The sequence below is a fragment of the Mirounga angustirostris genome, unplaced genomic scaffold (genome assembly GCF_029215605.1).
Source record: "Mirounga angustirostris isolate CCGP_5_RB_7025 unplaced genomic scaffold, mMirAng1.0.hap1 SCAF_7, whole genome shotgun sequence".
NCBI classification, from domain to species: domain Eukaryota; kingdom Metazoa; phylum Chordata; class Mammalia; order Carnivora; family Phocidae; genus Mirounga; species Mirounga angustirostris.
The window spans coordinates 111,382,274-111,397,984 of record NW_026991715.1 but is presented as its reverse complement, the minus strand read 5'-3'; the positions used below and the strand labels follow the sequence as shown (position 1 = coordinate 111,397,984).

Genomic DNA, 15,711 nt, shown 5'->3' with positions numbered 1-15,711 from the left:
GAGCGCGATGGTGGGAAATTCCTGGCAGCCGCGAGTTAGGCTCAGCTCTTAGACCCTGAAACCTTTTTTCGTCTTTTCTTTACCGGGGCAGACTTTTGAGAAAGACCTTCGGGAAGATAGTTTCACTTCCTCGTTTTGTAGTTGGAGAAAAATGCGGGTCAGAGCGATGAGTTTCAGATTTCTCCTGCATGTGTGAGTTGAAATGTGAAGTGAGAATGGAAAGGATGGTGCCCAGTTACAATATAAATTTAACCTCTGGAGCTTATGCTAGGTGAATTACGGGTGATTGAGGTGTGTTGGAAATCTTGCCCTTAGGGCAGTCGGGATCTTCTGTGGATGAAAGCCTCTCTACATTCAGTTCACTTATTTCGCGTTTACTGTTAGGCTCCTATGTATGTGGAAGATACCTTCGAAGACGAGCATATATTTGCGATTTTTAAAAGCCAGTATGCTCCCTTGCTTTAGAAAATCGTTGCAGGTCCAGACCATTACTTGACATCACAAATGTCTCTATTTGAGATAAAACTAGTAAGTTTTGGCACTAGCTCTTCTGAATTTTGCTTGGAATGGCTTTCAACCTTCTATTACAGCCTTTAGTCTTTTAAGAAGTTATTGCAGTCAGAGGGAATACAAAATTTCCATCCTTGCAAGTAAATTAAAAAACTACAAGGAAGCTTAATATTTGTGTTTCCATTTACCCAGTACTTGCCATGTTTCTTAACAAAGTAGCAATAGATAAAGGATCAAAATATTGTATGGCCCAAGTTCTTCAGTTGGTGTTGCCATAAATAACTGATTGCTTTAGAATATAACACTGTTTTACTTAGAACGTGCCTTCATATAGCAATTCTAGTTTATTTAGATGGCGTTACCTTACTGAATTCGCATTTTAGGTTTAAAATTTTAAAACATAGTGACAACATTTAAACTTGGCATTCCACCTAATGGTGTTATTCCCCGGAGTAAAATGTATCAGAATGAAATTTTCTTGTGCATTGAGGATTTTGATTCCCTTTCAAATATTTCTTAGCCTGTTCTTTCCCTCAGGCGAATGGTTATCCGTTGGGTAGGAATATGAAAACTGGTATTTTACAATTGGTAGCCTGGCGTATCTCTTGTGCATGCATTTATTAAGAACAAATGAAGCAGATTGTAATAATGTAAGACTGGTGTGCCTTTCTTCTGCCCAGCCAAGTCAGATTACTTTTGTTATTGTTAAATCCTTTCTAAGTTTTTGTACTTCTAACGGGTAGAAAAGTAGGCAGTTCTTTGTTCTTTGCTGTTCTCAACTGACAGTCTGCTAAGGGTGCATCAGAAGAGTTGGTAATGTTTCTTGCTGACCTATTTCGCAGTAGTTCTTTTTTCTTGTAATTTTCACTATTTTAGTACTTTGCCTTGAAAGTAAAAGGTAAAGGTTAAAGTTTTTATAGGTTTGTGAATTGTGTATGGTTCTTAGAATGGATGGGGCAATGTTAAAGGATGAAATTTAATATAAAGCCTGAATTTGTGACAAACCAGTTTTTTTTTGCAGTTTAATACAATTACCTCTTTGATCTTTCAACATTTTGTAATTAGATTTTTTTAAATGATATTTTAGAATTCAGATATGCATTATATGTTCATTTGCAAAGGGAGAGAATTGTTGGAGTAGGTGGGTTGAAAAAGTGTGCACTGACCCCCCCCCTCAAGTTAACAGCTAGTGGGAAAAACCTTTAGTTGCAACACTGTCCTTCCAGCAGTGGAGTTAAATTTAGACTCAGCAGTTGTAATCTCACTTGTAGTTGGTGATCACACTGGTGTTAATTAGGTTTATATGTTTTTAAATCTCAAAAATCAGCTTTTTCCTTTTTTTATTTAAGCATTTTTGGACACCCTGTTTGTCCTTGGTGGGGAAAGCTGAATTGCAAGCCAGGTGATAATGGTAAAGAGCTAGGAATAATCTGCACATGAAGAGGGGGCTTTATAAAACAGAAAATCAAAAAATTTCACAGGTTGTGGCCTTAATAAATGTCTTTAGATGACTTTGATAGATTTCTGCTTTTGTCCTCTGGCAGTCAATCATGTAATATTGTTAGCTGTTCAGCTTGCTGTGTTTCAGTTATTTAATAATTATTTTTTAGAGATTTATTTGTTTTAGAGAGTGCGAGTGAGGTGGGGGGAGGGGCAGAGGAGAGAGTCGCAAGGAGACTCCACAGTGAGTGGAGCCCCATTTAGGCTTGATCTCACAATCCTGAGATCAGGACCTGAGCCCAAACCGGAGAGTCAGCCGCTTAACTGAGCCACCCAGGTGCCCCAGGTATTTAATAATTATTAAAGTAAATTTTAGGGGCGCCTGGGTGGCTCAGTTGTTAAGCGTCTGCCTTCGGCTCAGGTCATGATCCCAGGGTCCTGGGATCGAGCCCCGCATCAGGCTCCCTGCTCAGCGGGAAGCCTGCTTCTCCCTCTCCCACTCCCCCTGCTGTGTTCCCTCTCTCTCGCTGTCTCTCTCTCTCTCTCTGTCAAATAAAATCTTTAAAGTAAATGTTAGAGATGGTTCAGAGAAAGGGGCTTCCTAGATGGGACAGACTTCTACTTTGTAGGGATGTCATCCTTGGTGGCTGTTAATTTAAGTGGCTATGTAACGGCATCATTGTGTATTTGTATAGATCTTTTATGTTCTAGTGTTTTTGTTTATAAAGAGAAATGAAGCTCTGAAACCCAAATAGTTGTCTAAATTATTTTGTAAAGTTTGTGTATCTACTAGGGGACTGTAGACCATTATTTGCTAGCTATTTCCTTATTCAAAAAAGTTCGAAAGATTCAGAATTTGGAAGGTATATGAGTGTGACTACTTTTCAGGCTTTTTTAGGCTGTGCCTCGAGTATAGCCTATGTGGATTCTCTGAGCTTGCTCAGTACTGGCTCATCTATATATGGAGGCATGGAATTTTTATTCTTTGGGTTGTAATCCAGTGTTATCTAACTTACTTTGCTTTTTTACTTATTTTATTGCTCACACAGTTCCATTTTTGGCCCTTGTGTCCTTTTAATGGTCCCCCGTTTTTGTTTTTTTTTCTTTTTAAGCATTTTCTTTATCGGGCATTTAAGACTCACCTTGTATTTTGCCTTTCCCAGCCCTAGAGTCAACTGTTTCTCCAAGGAGCTACCACAAAGAATTTTGAAGGGAAGTGACAGGTGGTAAATGTGAATAGTTTAGAAAATAGATTGAACAGTGATGGTGATACAAGCGAGTGCATAGGCAAGGGGGAAGGACAGAGGGACAAGCAGACTCCCTGCTGAGCAGAGAGCCTGACTCCCAGACTCTTGGGGCTCAATCCCAGGACCCTGAGATTATGACCTGAGCTGAAGTCAGACAGTCAACTGAGCCACCCAGGCACCGCATTGAGTTAAATTTTAATATGTGATATATGAAGTGAGGTTCATTTTCTTCCCTATATATGGATGTGTAATTGTTCCACCATTTGTTGACCAGAGTATCCTTTTTCTGTTGAATTATCTGCACTTAATGTTGAAAATCCCAGTTGTCCATTTATGTGTGGTATATTTCATAACTATTCTGTTCCGTGGATCTATTTGTTTTTACACCTAGACTATTTTAAAAATAAATGGCAATATCTGATGTTTTTATGTATACTAAAAACACTTCTAAACATGTTGAAGAGCATACAGTACATATTCAGCAACTGACTTTTCATTTTAATATTGTTTTTGAGATCTATTTCATGCTGACTTTGACTGCTATAAATAGGATGACTTTATGTCTTGGTTTCCCAGGGACAGTCCTAATTCACTCCAGTTAACCTGACATAATTACAAATAGTACAGCTTTTTAATCTTTTAAGTGCCTCATATAATTATCTTAGATACAGGTTTGAATGATATGCATAAAGTGCAACTTAGTCCATCTCCTGTTTGACAGACACATAGGTTGTTTTAGATTTTAGATATAAGGTAGCAGTTAATTTCTCAGTTTATGTCTTATGTACATGGGTGAGTTGCTGTGTATAAATCTAGAAGGGAATTGCTAGATTCATTGGAACATTTTGGATTTTATTAGATAACTGCAGAATTGTTCTTCACTGTGGTGGGAGCAGTTGACACTCCCTTCAGTTTCACAGGTCCTCTTTTCCCAACTTCCTTGCCAGTGTTTGATACTGACTGATAATGTATACTTTATAAGATTTTATTTATTTATTTGCAAGAGAGAGACAGAGAGCCCTAGCTGGGAGGAGAGGGAGAATCAGGCTCCCCATTGAGCAGGGAGCCATAGTATCAGGACCCTGAAATCATGACCTAAGCTGAAGGCAGATGCTTAACCAACTGAGTCACCCAGGCGGCCCATATATTGACTGGTATTTTAATACTTCGGGGAATTTTCCGTGAGAAGTGATAGATTTTATCTTTTTAATTTTTTTTTTTTTTTTAAGATTTTATTTATTTTTTGACAGACAGTGAGAGAGGGAACAGAAGCAGGGGGAGAGGCAGAGGGAGAAGCAGGCTTCCCGCTCAACGGGGATCCCGATGCGGGGCTCGATCCCAAGACCCTGGGATCATGATCTGAGCCAAAGGCAGACGCTTAATGACTGAGCCACCCAGGCACCCCTAAAATTTATTTTTATTTTTATTTTTTTATTTTTTTTAAAGATTTTATTTATTTGACAGAGAGAGACATAGCGAGAGCAGGAACACAAGTGGGGGAAGTGGGAAAGGGAGAAGCAGGCTTCCCTGCGGTGCAGGGAGCCCGATGTGGGGCCCGATCCCAGGACCCTGGGATCACGACCTGAGCCGAAGGCAGACGGTTAACGACTGAGCCACCCAGGCGCCCCCCCTAAGATTTATTTTTAAGGATTTATTTAGAGCATATGCAAGTGCAAGGGAGTGGCAGAAGGAGAGGGACAAAGAATCTCAAGCAGACTCTGCACTTAGTGGGAGACCGCACTTAGTGGGAGACCGACTCCAGGCTGGATCCTGTGACCCCGAGATCATTGATTTTGCCAGAGTAAGCTCTACTATTAATTCAGGTGGATTATGGTTGCCCTTCATGCTTCCCTGCTCTTGGAACATAAATGCTCACAGCTTTTTAGACTCAGTTATAGGAAGCCCATTTAACATTCTTCGTGAACTTCAGCAAAATTATTGATGGAAATTTCTTTAAAGTTGTCATGCAGTCTAGTAACTTGGGATTAAGTAGACATTTTGAAATTTGAGTATTTCAGAAATCTGAAAAAAAAATCAGTGATTGTGTTCATCTGTGAGAGATCGTTGACATTTCCATTGAATGTTTTTTAGAATATTTATTGATGATGTTATGTGCTTTTCAAAAAATAGGTAAGAAAAGGATGAGAATTACACTTTTCATTCCATGTAGGCAACTAATCATTGTTGCCGCAAATTTTTTTTTTTCTGTACTGTACCTTAATCACGCTTTCATTGTTTGCTCGGAGGGATCTGAATGCCAACACAAAATGGTACTGTTGGAAAAATGATAGTATTACAAGCCAAAAGTGAATTCTTTCCTAAAGTTGGAAAACTTGAATAAAGTATTCTGATACAACCCTTTCAAAAAGGAAAGTAAATAGATATTTAAGACCAATTTGAAGGTGAAACTAAGAACTTTTTAGGAGAATGCTTAGCTCTTAGACCTTAGCCCTGAAAGTTCTGAGAAAGTAACCAAATGGGGCACCTGGGTGGCTCAGTCGGTTAAGCTTCTGCCTTCGGCTCAGGTCATGATCCCAGGGTCCTGGGATCAAGCCCTCCATCGGGCTCCCTGCTCAGCAGGGAGCCTGCTTCTCTCCCTCTGCCTACCTCTCCGCCTGCTTGTGCGCTCTCTCTCTTCTCAGTCAAATAAATAAAATCTTAAAAAAAATAAGGTCAACCTAGAAGTTCTCTGAAAAGTTAGTGTTACATTAAGTGCTTGGGCGTCTATAATCCAAGGTACTCTGTACACAAATTCTTACAGGAATCCTATATTTTAGTACTGCTAGCAGAGTACTTAAATAGTCTTCTGGGGACAGAGAAGGGTGGAATGTGGAAATGCTTTCTTTAGAGTTAGTTAATAATTATACTAATAGTAATAACAGCTGACATTCAGTGCTTGCTATTTAATAGACAATTCTTAAGTTATTTCAGTTTTATAGATGAGAGAACTGGGGGCACAGATTGTTACTACCCCAGGAGCATAGCAAGTGAATGATGTGGGAGAATTTTTCACAGTGAGAATTGGTTAAAGAAAATTTGGGGGGGTTCTTTTTATTGCATCTCAAATACTTTCTCACTGTTCTAAACTAGAGCACTCAGTTTTAGATTTGCCTTAGACTTGGATGGTTCAATGAAAACTGGTAAACTGAAGGTAATGTTTAGTATCTTTCCCTCCTTAAGGATTTCTTTTTCTTTTTTTAATTTTATTTATTTAGGGAGCGTGCGCACAGGCACTTGCAAGCAGGGGGAGGGGAAGGGCAGAGGGAGAGAATCTCAAGCGACCCCGCACTGAGTGGGGAGCCTGATGCCAACCTTGATCTCACGACTCTGAGATCATGACCTGAGCCAAAATCAAGAGTTGGATGCTTAACCGACTGAGCCACCCAAGCACCCCTGAAAGCATTTTTTATATAGAATTTTGGAGGCATAATTTACAAATGATGCAATTATAGAATATAAGGATTCACCTTGAAAAGTCTATTGTATATTTATAATCATTACCCTGAGAAACAGTTGACCCTTGAACAAGAGGAGTTTGAACTCTGGGTCCACTTGTACATGGATTTTTTTTTTTTTTTTTTAAGATTTTATTTATTTGACAGAGAGAGACACAGCGAGAGAGGGAACACAAGCAGGGGGAGTGGGAGAGGGAGAAGCAGGCTTCCTGCAAGAGGGAATACAAGCAGGGGGAGTGGGAGAGGGAGAAGCAGGCGTCCTGCCAAGCAGGGAGCCTGATGACCTGAGTCGAAGGCAGATGCTTAATGACTGAGCCACCCAGGTGCTCCTGGATCTTTTTTTTTTTTTTTTTTTAAATAATACAGAATGGTGCTGGAAATGTGTTGTCTCTTTATGATTTTCTTAATATTTTCATTTCTCTAGCTTTATTGTAAGAATACAGTATATAATACATATACAAAATATGTATCTTTTGACTGTCACTGGTAAGGCTTCTGGTCAGCAGTAGGGTATTAAGTTTTTGGGGAGTCAAAAGTTATATGGATTTTCAACTGTGGGTGTGATGGGTGTCTGCCCCTAAGTTAGGGGATGGTATTTAAGGGTCAGCTTTACATACAGTTCTCTAACCCCTCTCCCTCTCCAACCCCCTCTCCCAGTTTCCCTATGGGCCTTTCCAGTCACCTCCCTCTCAGGCAAGTACTTTCTCATTTGTAACACCTTAGGTTACTTTTCTCTTGGGCCTTTTCTTAGTCATTAAAGAAACAGTGTTGTGTCTGTTATCTTAATCTAACTTCTGAAAAACCTGACAAATGGATCATCAGAAATCCATTTTTGCTTGTATAAAATTCTAATCTTTGTGTGCGAATGTTGAATGAAAGAAAACTACTTCTAGGGGCGCCTGGGTGGCTCAGTTGTTAAGTGTCTGCCTCTGCCTTCTGCTCAGGTCATGGTCCCAGGGTCCTGGGATCAAGCCCCACATCGGGCTCTCTGCTCCACAGGAAGCCTGCTTCTCTCTCTCCCACTCTCCCTGCCTGTGTTCCCTCTCTGGCTCTGTCTCTCTCTGTCAAAGAAATAAAATCTTTTTTTTTTTTTTTAAAGATTTTATTTCTTTGACAGAGAGAGACACAGTGAGAGAGGGAACACAAGTAGGGGGAGAGGGAGAAGCAGGCTTCCCGCTGAGCAGGGAGCCCGATGTGGGGCTTGATCCCAGGACCCTGGGATCATGACCTGAGCCGAAGGCAGATGCTTAACGACTGAGCCCCAGGAAATAAAATCTTTAAAAAAAAAAAAGAAAAAAGAAAAAAAATATTTCTATTCTTTGTCAGACACAAGTTTTTGGGGCTAGAAAGTTACATAAGAAATGGTCTCTAAAGAAACATTTAGGAAGAAGCTTGCATTCTTTTTTCAAAATGTTTTATCTGACCTTGACTAATGTAGAATTCTTGAAATTTTTGGCTGTTTTAATTTAGAAATCAGTCTTTTTTTTTTTTTTTAGCAGTGAAACAATAGTTTTTTAAATCTTTTTTATTTTTAAAGATTTTTTTATTTTATTATTTATATGACAGAGAGAGCGAGCGAGAGAGGGAATACAAACAGGGCAGAGTGGGAGAGGGGAGAAGCAGGCTTCCCGCTGAAAAGGGAGACCGATGTGGGGCTCGATCCCAGGACCCTGGGATCATGACTTGAGCTGAAGGCAGATGCTTAACGACTGAGCCACCCAGGTGCCCCTATAGTTTCTTTTTAATAAAATGCTGTACATATTTAGTCACATGGAATGTTACTCTTTTTCAGTTTTATTGATATGTAATTGACAGGATTATTTTATTATTTTTTTGACAGGAATATTCTTTTTATTTTATTTTATTTATTTATTTTTTTAAACAATCTTTTTTTTTTTTTTTAAAGATTTTATTTATTTATTTTGAGAGAGAGAATGAGAGACAGAGAGCATGAGAGGGGGGAGGGTCAGAGGGAGAAGCAGACTCCCTGCTGAGCAGGGAGCCCTATGCGGGACTCGATCCCGGGACTCCAGGATCATGACCTGAGCCGAAGGCAGTCGCTTAACCAACTGAGCCACCCAGGCGCCCAGGAATATTCTTTTTAAATAGTGCTACCATTTGCCTTCGAATTCATTGGTCCATATTATAGAAGAGCTAAAAGGAGAGACTTTAAGAGCCAGGGCTTCTACTTTAATGGAATCATAAAGTGCTTGTAGTATAAGTGTAAGCCTTAGGAGGCTGCAAGGGTATTTGAGGCAGCGCTGATGACTGACATTAAAACTTATAACTTGAGTAGCAGACTACTGAAAATTTGGTTTCACCATAGCTATTGCATGTTTCTCAAGTTGAAAATTTCAACCCCAAATAAAGTACCATCTATTTGGAAAAAAATAAAAAATGCTAATTGAGAACCTAAAATATTGAATTCTATTAAACCATTAAGATAATAAAATATTGGAAACTTGATAAATGATACGGGTTTTAGTATTGGTTTCAGAATTAATAACTGTTAAGAAAAGTCCACAAATGAGGGGCTCCTGGGTGGCTCAGTTGTTCAGCGTCTGCCTTCAGCTCAGGTCATGATCCCGGGGTCCTGGGATCGAGCCCCGCATCAGGGTCCCTGCTCAGTGGGAAGCCTGCCTCTCCTTTTGCCACTCCCCCTGCTTGTGTTCCCTCTCTTGTTATGTCTCTCTCTGTCAAATAAATAAAACTTTTAAAAAAAGAAAAATCCACAAATGAGATGAAGATCAATTTAGCATATAAATGTTTAGGTTTACTTTTTTCTTGGCTTTAGGGGGACCTGAAATAAAATATTTATAATGGTATAATCAAACCAGTAATGATCTTTCTTTATTCTTTTAATTTGAATTATATAGGTAATCTCGAAGAATGGGAAAAGAGAAGTTCTAGAGGTCTACAGATTAAAATTTTTCTTACCTTTGATATATAATCTAGAGGATTTTTATTATATTGCATAGGAATATTGGATGAGGAAGTAGTATTTGGTAAAATGATTTTTAGTAATTTATAATGAGACTACTTGGCAGTATCAGAGAATGCAGTTAGGTTGATAATACTGGCCTCATAATGACATTTGTAATATTGACTGGGAAATAAGAACAGGTAGTACTCAAGAGAAGCGAGTGCAACTAGAATAGAAAAATAGGGGTTTACTTAATGTGTATTGTTTTCTTTGATTTATCTATCCTGTTGTGTAGATTCCCTTTAAAAGATTGCTTTTTTTTTTAATTGTGCAATGTTTAGCATTTTTTTTTTTAATTTTTTAAAAAAATTTATTTATTTGACAGAGAGAGACACAGTGAGAGAGGGAACACAAGCAGGGGCAGTGGGAGAGGGAGAAGCAGGCTTCCTGCGGAGCAGGGAGCCCGATGTGGGGCTCAATCCCAGGACCTCAGGATCATGACCTGAGCCAAAGGCAGACGCTTAACGACAGAGCCACCCAGATGTTAGTGATTTTTGAAGAGAGTAGCTAAGTCCTTTTAAGAAAGGAAAATTTATACGGAAACTAATATATAAAAAAGTGCAGTTCTGGTTTAAATGAAGGAATGGGATATATTAAAAACTTGAAAATCGCAGGCTAGATGACTGTTAATATTTTCTGGTGTCCAACTGTAACTTTGAAGTTCTGGAAAATTTAGGATCATTAAGAACATCTGAAATTCGGTTTTTTTTTTGGAGTATGAGCCACGGAAGAAAGAGAACAATTTCTCATTCTGCATTAGTCTAAGTACATTAGTTTAAGACTTAAGATCCAGATTCTTGTTATTGATGCTCTCTTAACCATACCTGCAGGTAAACTACTCTCCAGTATGACTGGGAAGGTATTATTGATCTAGTGCCTGCAATCTGGAGAAAATACAGACCGGCCTTGAACTCATTTCTTAGGTTTTGGTGAAGAATAATGCAGATGCACTAGATAAGGATAAATAAATCTCCACAAATTGTTCAGAATGGACCAGTCTGTTTTGCCCATCCTTTGAGGAAACTGAAATAAAATTTCTTGCCTTTTATACTGTAATTGATCTGTTCATGTCTCTCCGTTTGCCTGTGTGTTTAACTTCAGGATGATTTTATCTCCTCAAATGAAAAGTTGGATTATCTCATGGCAAATATTTTTTCCAAAAAGTTTTATTTTGATAATAACTGACAGTAATTGAGGACTTACTGTGTGCCAGCTGCCTTTCTTAATACACAAAGATACTAAAGATACTAACTTTAAATCATCATGATTTTGGGGCACCTGGGTGGCTGAGTCGTTAAGTGTCTACCTTCAGCTCAGGTCATGATCCAGGGTCCTGGGATCGAGCCCCACATCGGGATCCCTGCTCGGCGGGAAGCCTGCTTCTCCAAGACTCTCCCACTCCCCCTGCTCGTGTTCCCTCTCTCGCTGTGTCTCTCTCTGTCAAATAAATAAATAAGCTCTTAAAAAAAATAAATCATGATTTTGAGGTGCTGAGATCATTTTGTTGAGTAAAAACATTGTGTTTAGTTCACCCATTTTCAGATTATTTTTGGTTTCATCATAAAGTAAGCTTAAAATTTTTAGGTTTTGTGGTTCTCTGTTAAAGATACAAAAAATTTTCCTGATTTAGTTTGACTAAAAATGTGATCATATGTGCCTGTATGTCAAAGCTTATCACCCTTGAATCTAATATTGCCACAAATAAGAATGTGTTTGGGAATCTTAGAACTGGAACACTCTTGAGTTTAAAAATAGAGAAGTTATGATAGGGTGCATGCTGGAAATATGTACCTTTGACGTTCTTATATTCATTTTAAAGAAATTGACTGTTGGGAATAATGAATTCTTTATCGGCAGTCCCCTCTGCCCCAATTCATCTCCTTGCAATAAATTTGACTAAAAATCTCACCTGATCTGTGTGGGGTTTATTTGTTCTTATGGTCTTTATTTTTTAAAACCAAGAACTGTTGACGTGCCTTGTCTTACTTTGAGTTGGTTTTAGTTGAATGATTCAGTTTTCTCCCCTGCTGCTTTTCCCCCTTGTACTTGATATTTCAGGTTGAACATATTTGACTTTTTTTCCCCCAGGTTGAATTGACCAAAGCAATGGTTATGGAGAAGCCTAGTCCCCTGCTGGTCGGGCGGGAATTTGTGAGACAGTATTACACGCTGCTGAACCAGGCCCCAGACATGCTACACAGGTAAAACATCGTTTTTTATCCTGCATCTAAAGTTTTTTTTAGCATGTAGGTACTTAATACTTTAGAACCTCTTATGCATCATGCACCTTGTAGGGTTGTTGCATATAGTGCTTGGTACATAAGAACCAGTGAATGATTTCTGTTAAAATTTTAATTTTATTTTTAAGATTTTTAAAGATTTATTTATTTGAGAGATCGTGCGCGTGCACATGGCACTAGCAGGGGGAGGCGCGTGCACATGGCGCTAGCAGGGGGAGGTGCTGAGTGTCCAGCCCATGGTAGGACTATCCCACAACCCTGAGATCATGACCTGAGCTGAAATCAAGAGTCAAATGCTTAATTGAGCCACCCAGGTGTCCCTAAAATTGTAATTTTAAGTAGAATATACAAGTAGGGGGCGCCTGGGTGGCTCAGTTGTTAAGCGACTGCCTTCAGCTCAGGTCGTAATCCTAGGGTCCTGGGATCGAGCCCCGCATCGGGCTCCCTGCTCAGCGGGAAGGTTTCTCCCTCTGCCTCTCCCTCTGTCTCTCCCTCTGCTCATGTGCTCTCTCTCTATCTCTGTGTCTCAAATGAATAAATAAAATCTTTAAAAAAAAAATGTGTTGAAGACTATTCCCGTAATAATATTTTTGTGGTGTTGTGCTTTTAAAAATTGGGGAAACTTCAGTGGAAATGGTATAGGCTTTTAAATTGAGTTTATGAAATAAACATGGAAAGCTTTAGTAAAAACCATGTTTACAATTGTTCTCTGTATATGCAAACATTTTTTACCTACTGTCTTTTAGCTTTTTTACTTGGTAATCTGGGATCCTCTTTAAGGGTACTACATGTATCACATTAATTTTAGTATCCACATTCACACAGTTTTTATTTTAGAGATGTAGCATACTTTAATCCCTACTGATGAATTTTTGTTGGTTGCTTCATTTGCTCTTACAAACAGTCCTGTGTTATACAGAACTATAAATATATTTATGTGGACTTGTTAGAATAATATTTTTTTTTTTAAGTTTTTTTTTTATTAGCGAACGAGAGCCTGCGTGTGCATGCAGGGGCAGGGGGAGAGAGAGTCCTAAGCAGACTCCGTGCTGAGTGTGGAACTGGGCTCGATTTCATGACCCTGACATCACGAACTGAGCTGGAACCAAGAGTTGGGACGTTTACTGACTGCGCCACCACAGGCACTCCTAGAGTATCTCGTAGAGATTCTAAAATGTGTATTTGCTGGACCAGACTCTTTTCCTCTATACTTGGACCAGCTTGCATATTGGATATTACATGCTTATTGGGTGCAAAATTTATAAATTTGTTTTGAGTCCTTGCTCTGAAAATGGAAAATACCTTGTATATTTTTTTTTAAGGCTTTACAATTTTCCAAACAGTTTCACCTGTTTCCTATTGATCTTTACAAAAACCTTTTTAGTAAGGCATTGTTAGGATAACTTTATTTTTGCAGATAAAGATGGTAAGGGGTTAAAAATTTGCTGGTGTTGGCATGACTATTAAGTGATTGAACAGGTTTTCTTTTTTTAAAGATTTTATTTATTTGAGGGAGAGAGAATGAGAGAGAGAGAGACACATGTTGAGCAGGGAGCCCGATGCGGGACTCGATCCTGGGACTCCAGGATCATGACCTGAGCTGAGGGCAGTCGCTTAACCGACTGAGCCACCCAGGTGCCTGAAGGGGTTTTCAGCCCTCTTCCTTTTTTCTTATTATTTTTGTTTTTTATGTCAAAATTTGATTCTATGCCCTCAGAGGTTAGATAAGTTTGGAATTTGAAAAGGAGCAGGAGTTGAAAGATAACTAAATTAATATGTTTCTTGTCAATACTGATATTTTTTCACATTTTATCTCTGAAGTGCAGCTTAGATATACAGGCATATCTCATTTTGTTTTGCTTTAGGATGCTTTGCAGATATTTTTTTGCAAATTATAGGTTTGTGGCAATCTTAACACGGAGCAAGTTTATTGGTGCCATTTTTCCAACAGTATTTGCTCACTTTGTCTCTGTCACATTTTGATAATTCTCAAAATATTTCAAACTTTTCCATTACTATATTTGTTAATGGTAATCTGTGATCAGTGATCTTTGTTATTGTTATAGTTATATCGGGTCTCATGCCCATCCATATAAGACCGTGAACTTAATGTTCAATAAATGTTTTGCGTTTTCTGACTCCTTCACCAATGGCTGTACCCCATCTCCCTATTCCCTGAGACACAACAATAGTGAAATTAGGCCAGTTATTTAACCTTATAATGGCTTTTACCTGTTAAGTGAAAGGAGGAGTCCCATGTCTCTTCTTCACATCAAAAGCTAGAAGTAAGCTTAATGAGGAGGGAATGTTGAAAGCTGGAATGGACCAAAAGCTAGGCTTCTTGGGCCAGTTAGCTAAGTTCTGAGCGCAAAGGAAAAGTTTTTGAAATTAAAAGTGCTACTCGAATGAACACACGAGTTATAAGAAAGCAGAGCAGCTTTATTGTGGATATGGAGAAAGTTTGAGTAGTTTGAGGATTGAACAAGCCACAACATTCCATTAAGCCAAAGCCTAACCCAGAGCAAGGCCCTCACTCTTCAGTTCTTTGAAGGCTGACAGATGTGAAGCAGCTGCGGCAGTAGAGTTTGAAGCTAGCAGACGTTGGTTCATGAGGTTTTTTTTTTGTTTTTTTTTTTTTTTTTTTTAAAGATTTTATTTATTTATTTGACAGAGAGAGACACAGCGAGAGAGGGAACACAAGCAGGGGGAGTGGGAGAGGGAGAAGCAGGCTCCCCGCAGAGCAGGGAGCCCGATGCGGGACTCGATCCCAGGACCCTGGGATCATGACCCGAGCCGAAGGCAGTCGCTCAACCAACTGAGCCACCCAGGCGCCCCGGTTCATGAGGTTTTAAGGGAAGAAGCTGTCTCCGTAAAATAAAAGTGCAGGGTGAATCAGCAGGTGTTGATGTGGAAGCTGCAGCAAGTTCTTGAGAAGAATTAGCTAAGATAATTAATGAAGGTGGCTACACTACATAATAGATTTTCACTGTAGATGAAACTGCCTGATATTATTAGAAGCGATTCATGGGACGATGTCAAAACTATCAAGGTGAACAGGAGTTAAGAAGTTGATTCTAGCCCCCATGGATGATTTTGAGGGGTTTAAAACTTCAGTGGGGGAAGTAACTGCAGATGAGGTAGGAATAGCAAGAGATCTAGAATGAGAAGTGGAGAAGTGCTGCAATCTTACGATAAGACTTTAACAGATGAGGAATTGCTTATGGATGAGCAAAGAAAGTGGTTTCTTGAAATGGAATCTACTGGTGAAGACGCTGTGGAGATTGTTGAAATGACAACATGATAGGATATTACATAGACTGAGTTGTTAAAGCAGTGTCAGGGTTAACTGAGAGGATTAACTCCCAGTTTTGAAAGAAGTTCTGTGGGTAAAATGCTGTAAACAGCATTATATGCTATAGCAAAATTGTTAGTGAAAAGATGAGTCAGTTGATGGGGGAAAACTTCATTGTTGTCTTTAAGAAATTGGCACAGCCACCCCAGCCTTCTGCATCCACCACCTTGATCAGTCAGCAGCCATCCACATTGAGGTAAGACCCTCCACTAGCAAAAAGATAGGACTCACTGAAAGCTCAGGTGATGGTTAGCATTGTTTAGCAATAAAGTGTTTTTTAAATTAAGGTAGGCACACTTTATAGAAGTACTATTGCACACTTAATAGACTAAAGTATAGACATAACTTTTATATGCACTGGAAAACCAAAAAATCTCCTTGACTGTTTATTGCAATATTCTCTTTATTGTGCTGGTCTGGTACCAAACCTGAAATGTCTCTGAGGTATGCCTGTAATGAAAAGTGGATTAGCCAGGAGTGAACT

At 39.1% G+C, this 15,711-nt stretch overlaps 1 protein-coding gene across 4 annotated transcripts in view; it reads left to right on the top strand.

Moving 5' to 3' along the window:
• The window catches only part of G3BP1 (G3BP stress granule assembly factor 1), a 35,089-nt gene that overhangs the window by 1,221 nt on the left and 18,157 nt on the right, over nt 1–15,711 (top strand). For 3 of the 4 annotated variants that reach the window (XM_045902219.3, XM_045902225.3, XM_064596624.1), the window contains exon 2: nt 11,724–11,836. In XM_045902219.3, the coding sequence (XP_045758175.1) occupies nt 11,742–11,836 (95 nt within the window). In that variant the 5' untranslated portion in view covers nt 11,724–11,741. Of the gene's footprint in view, nt 1–7,320; nt 7,346–11,723; nt 11,837–15,711 lie in introns of those variants that run through there. The other variant, XM_045902236.3, reaches the window with a different exon arrangement.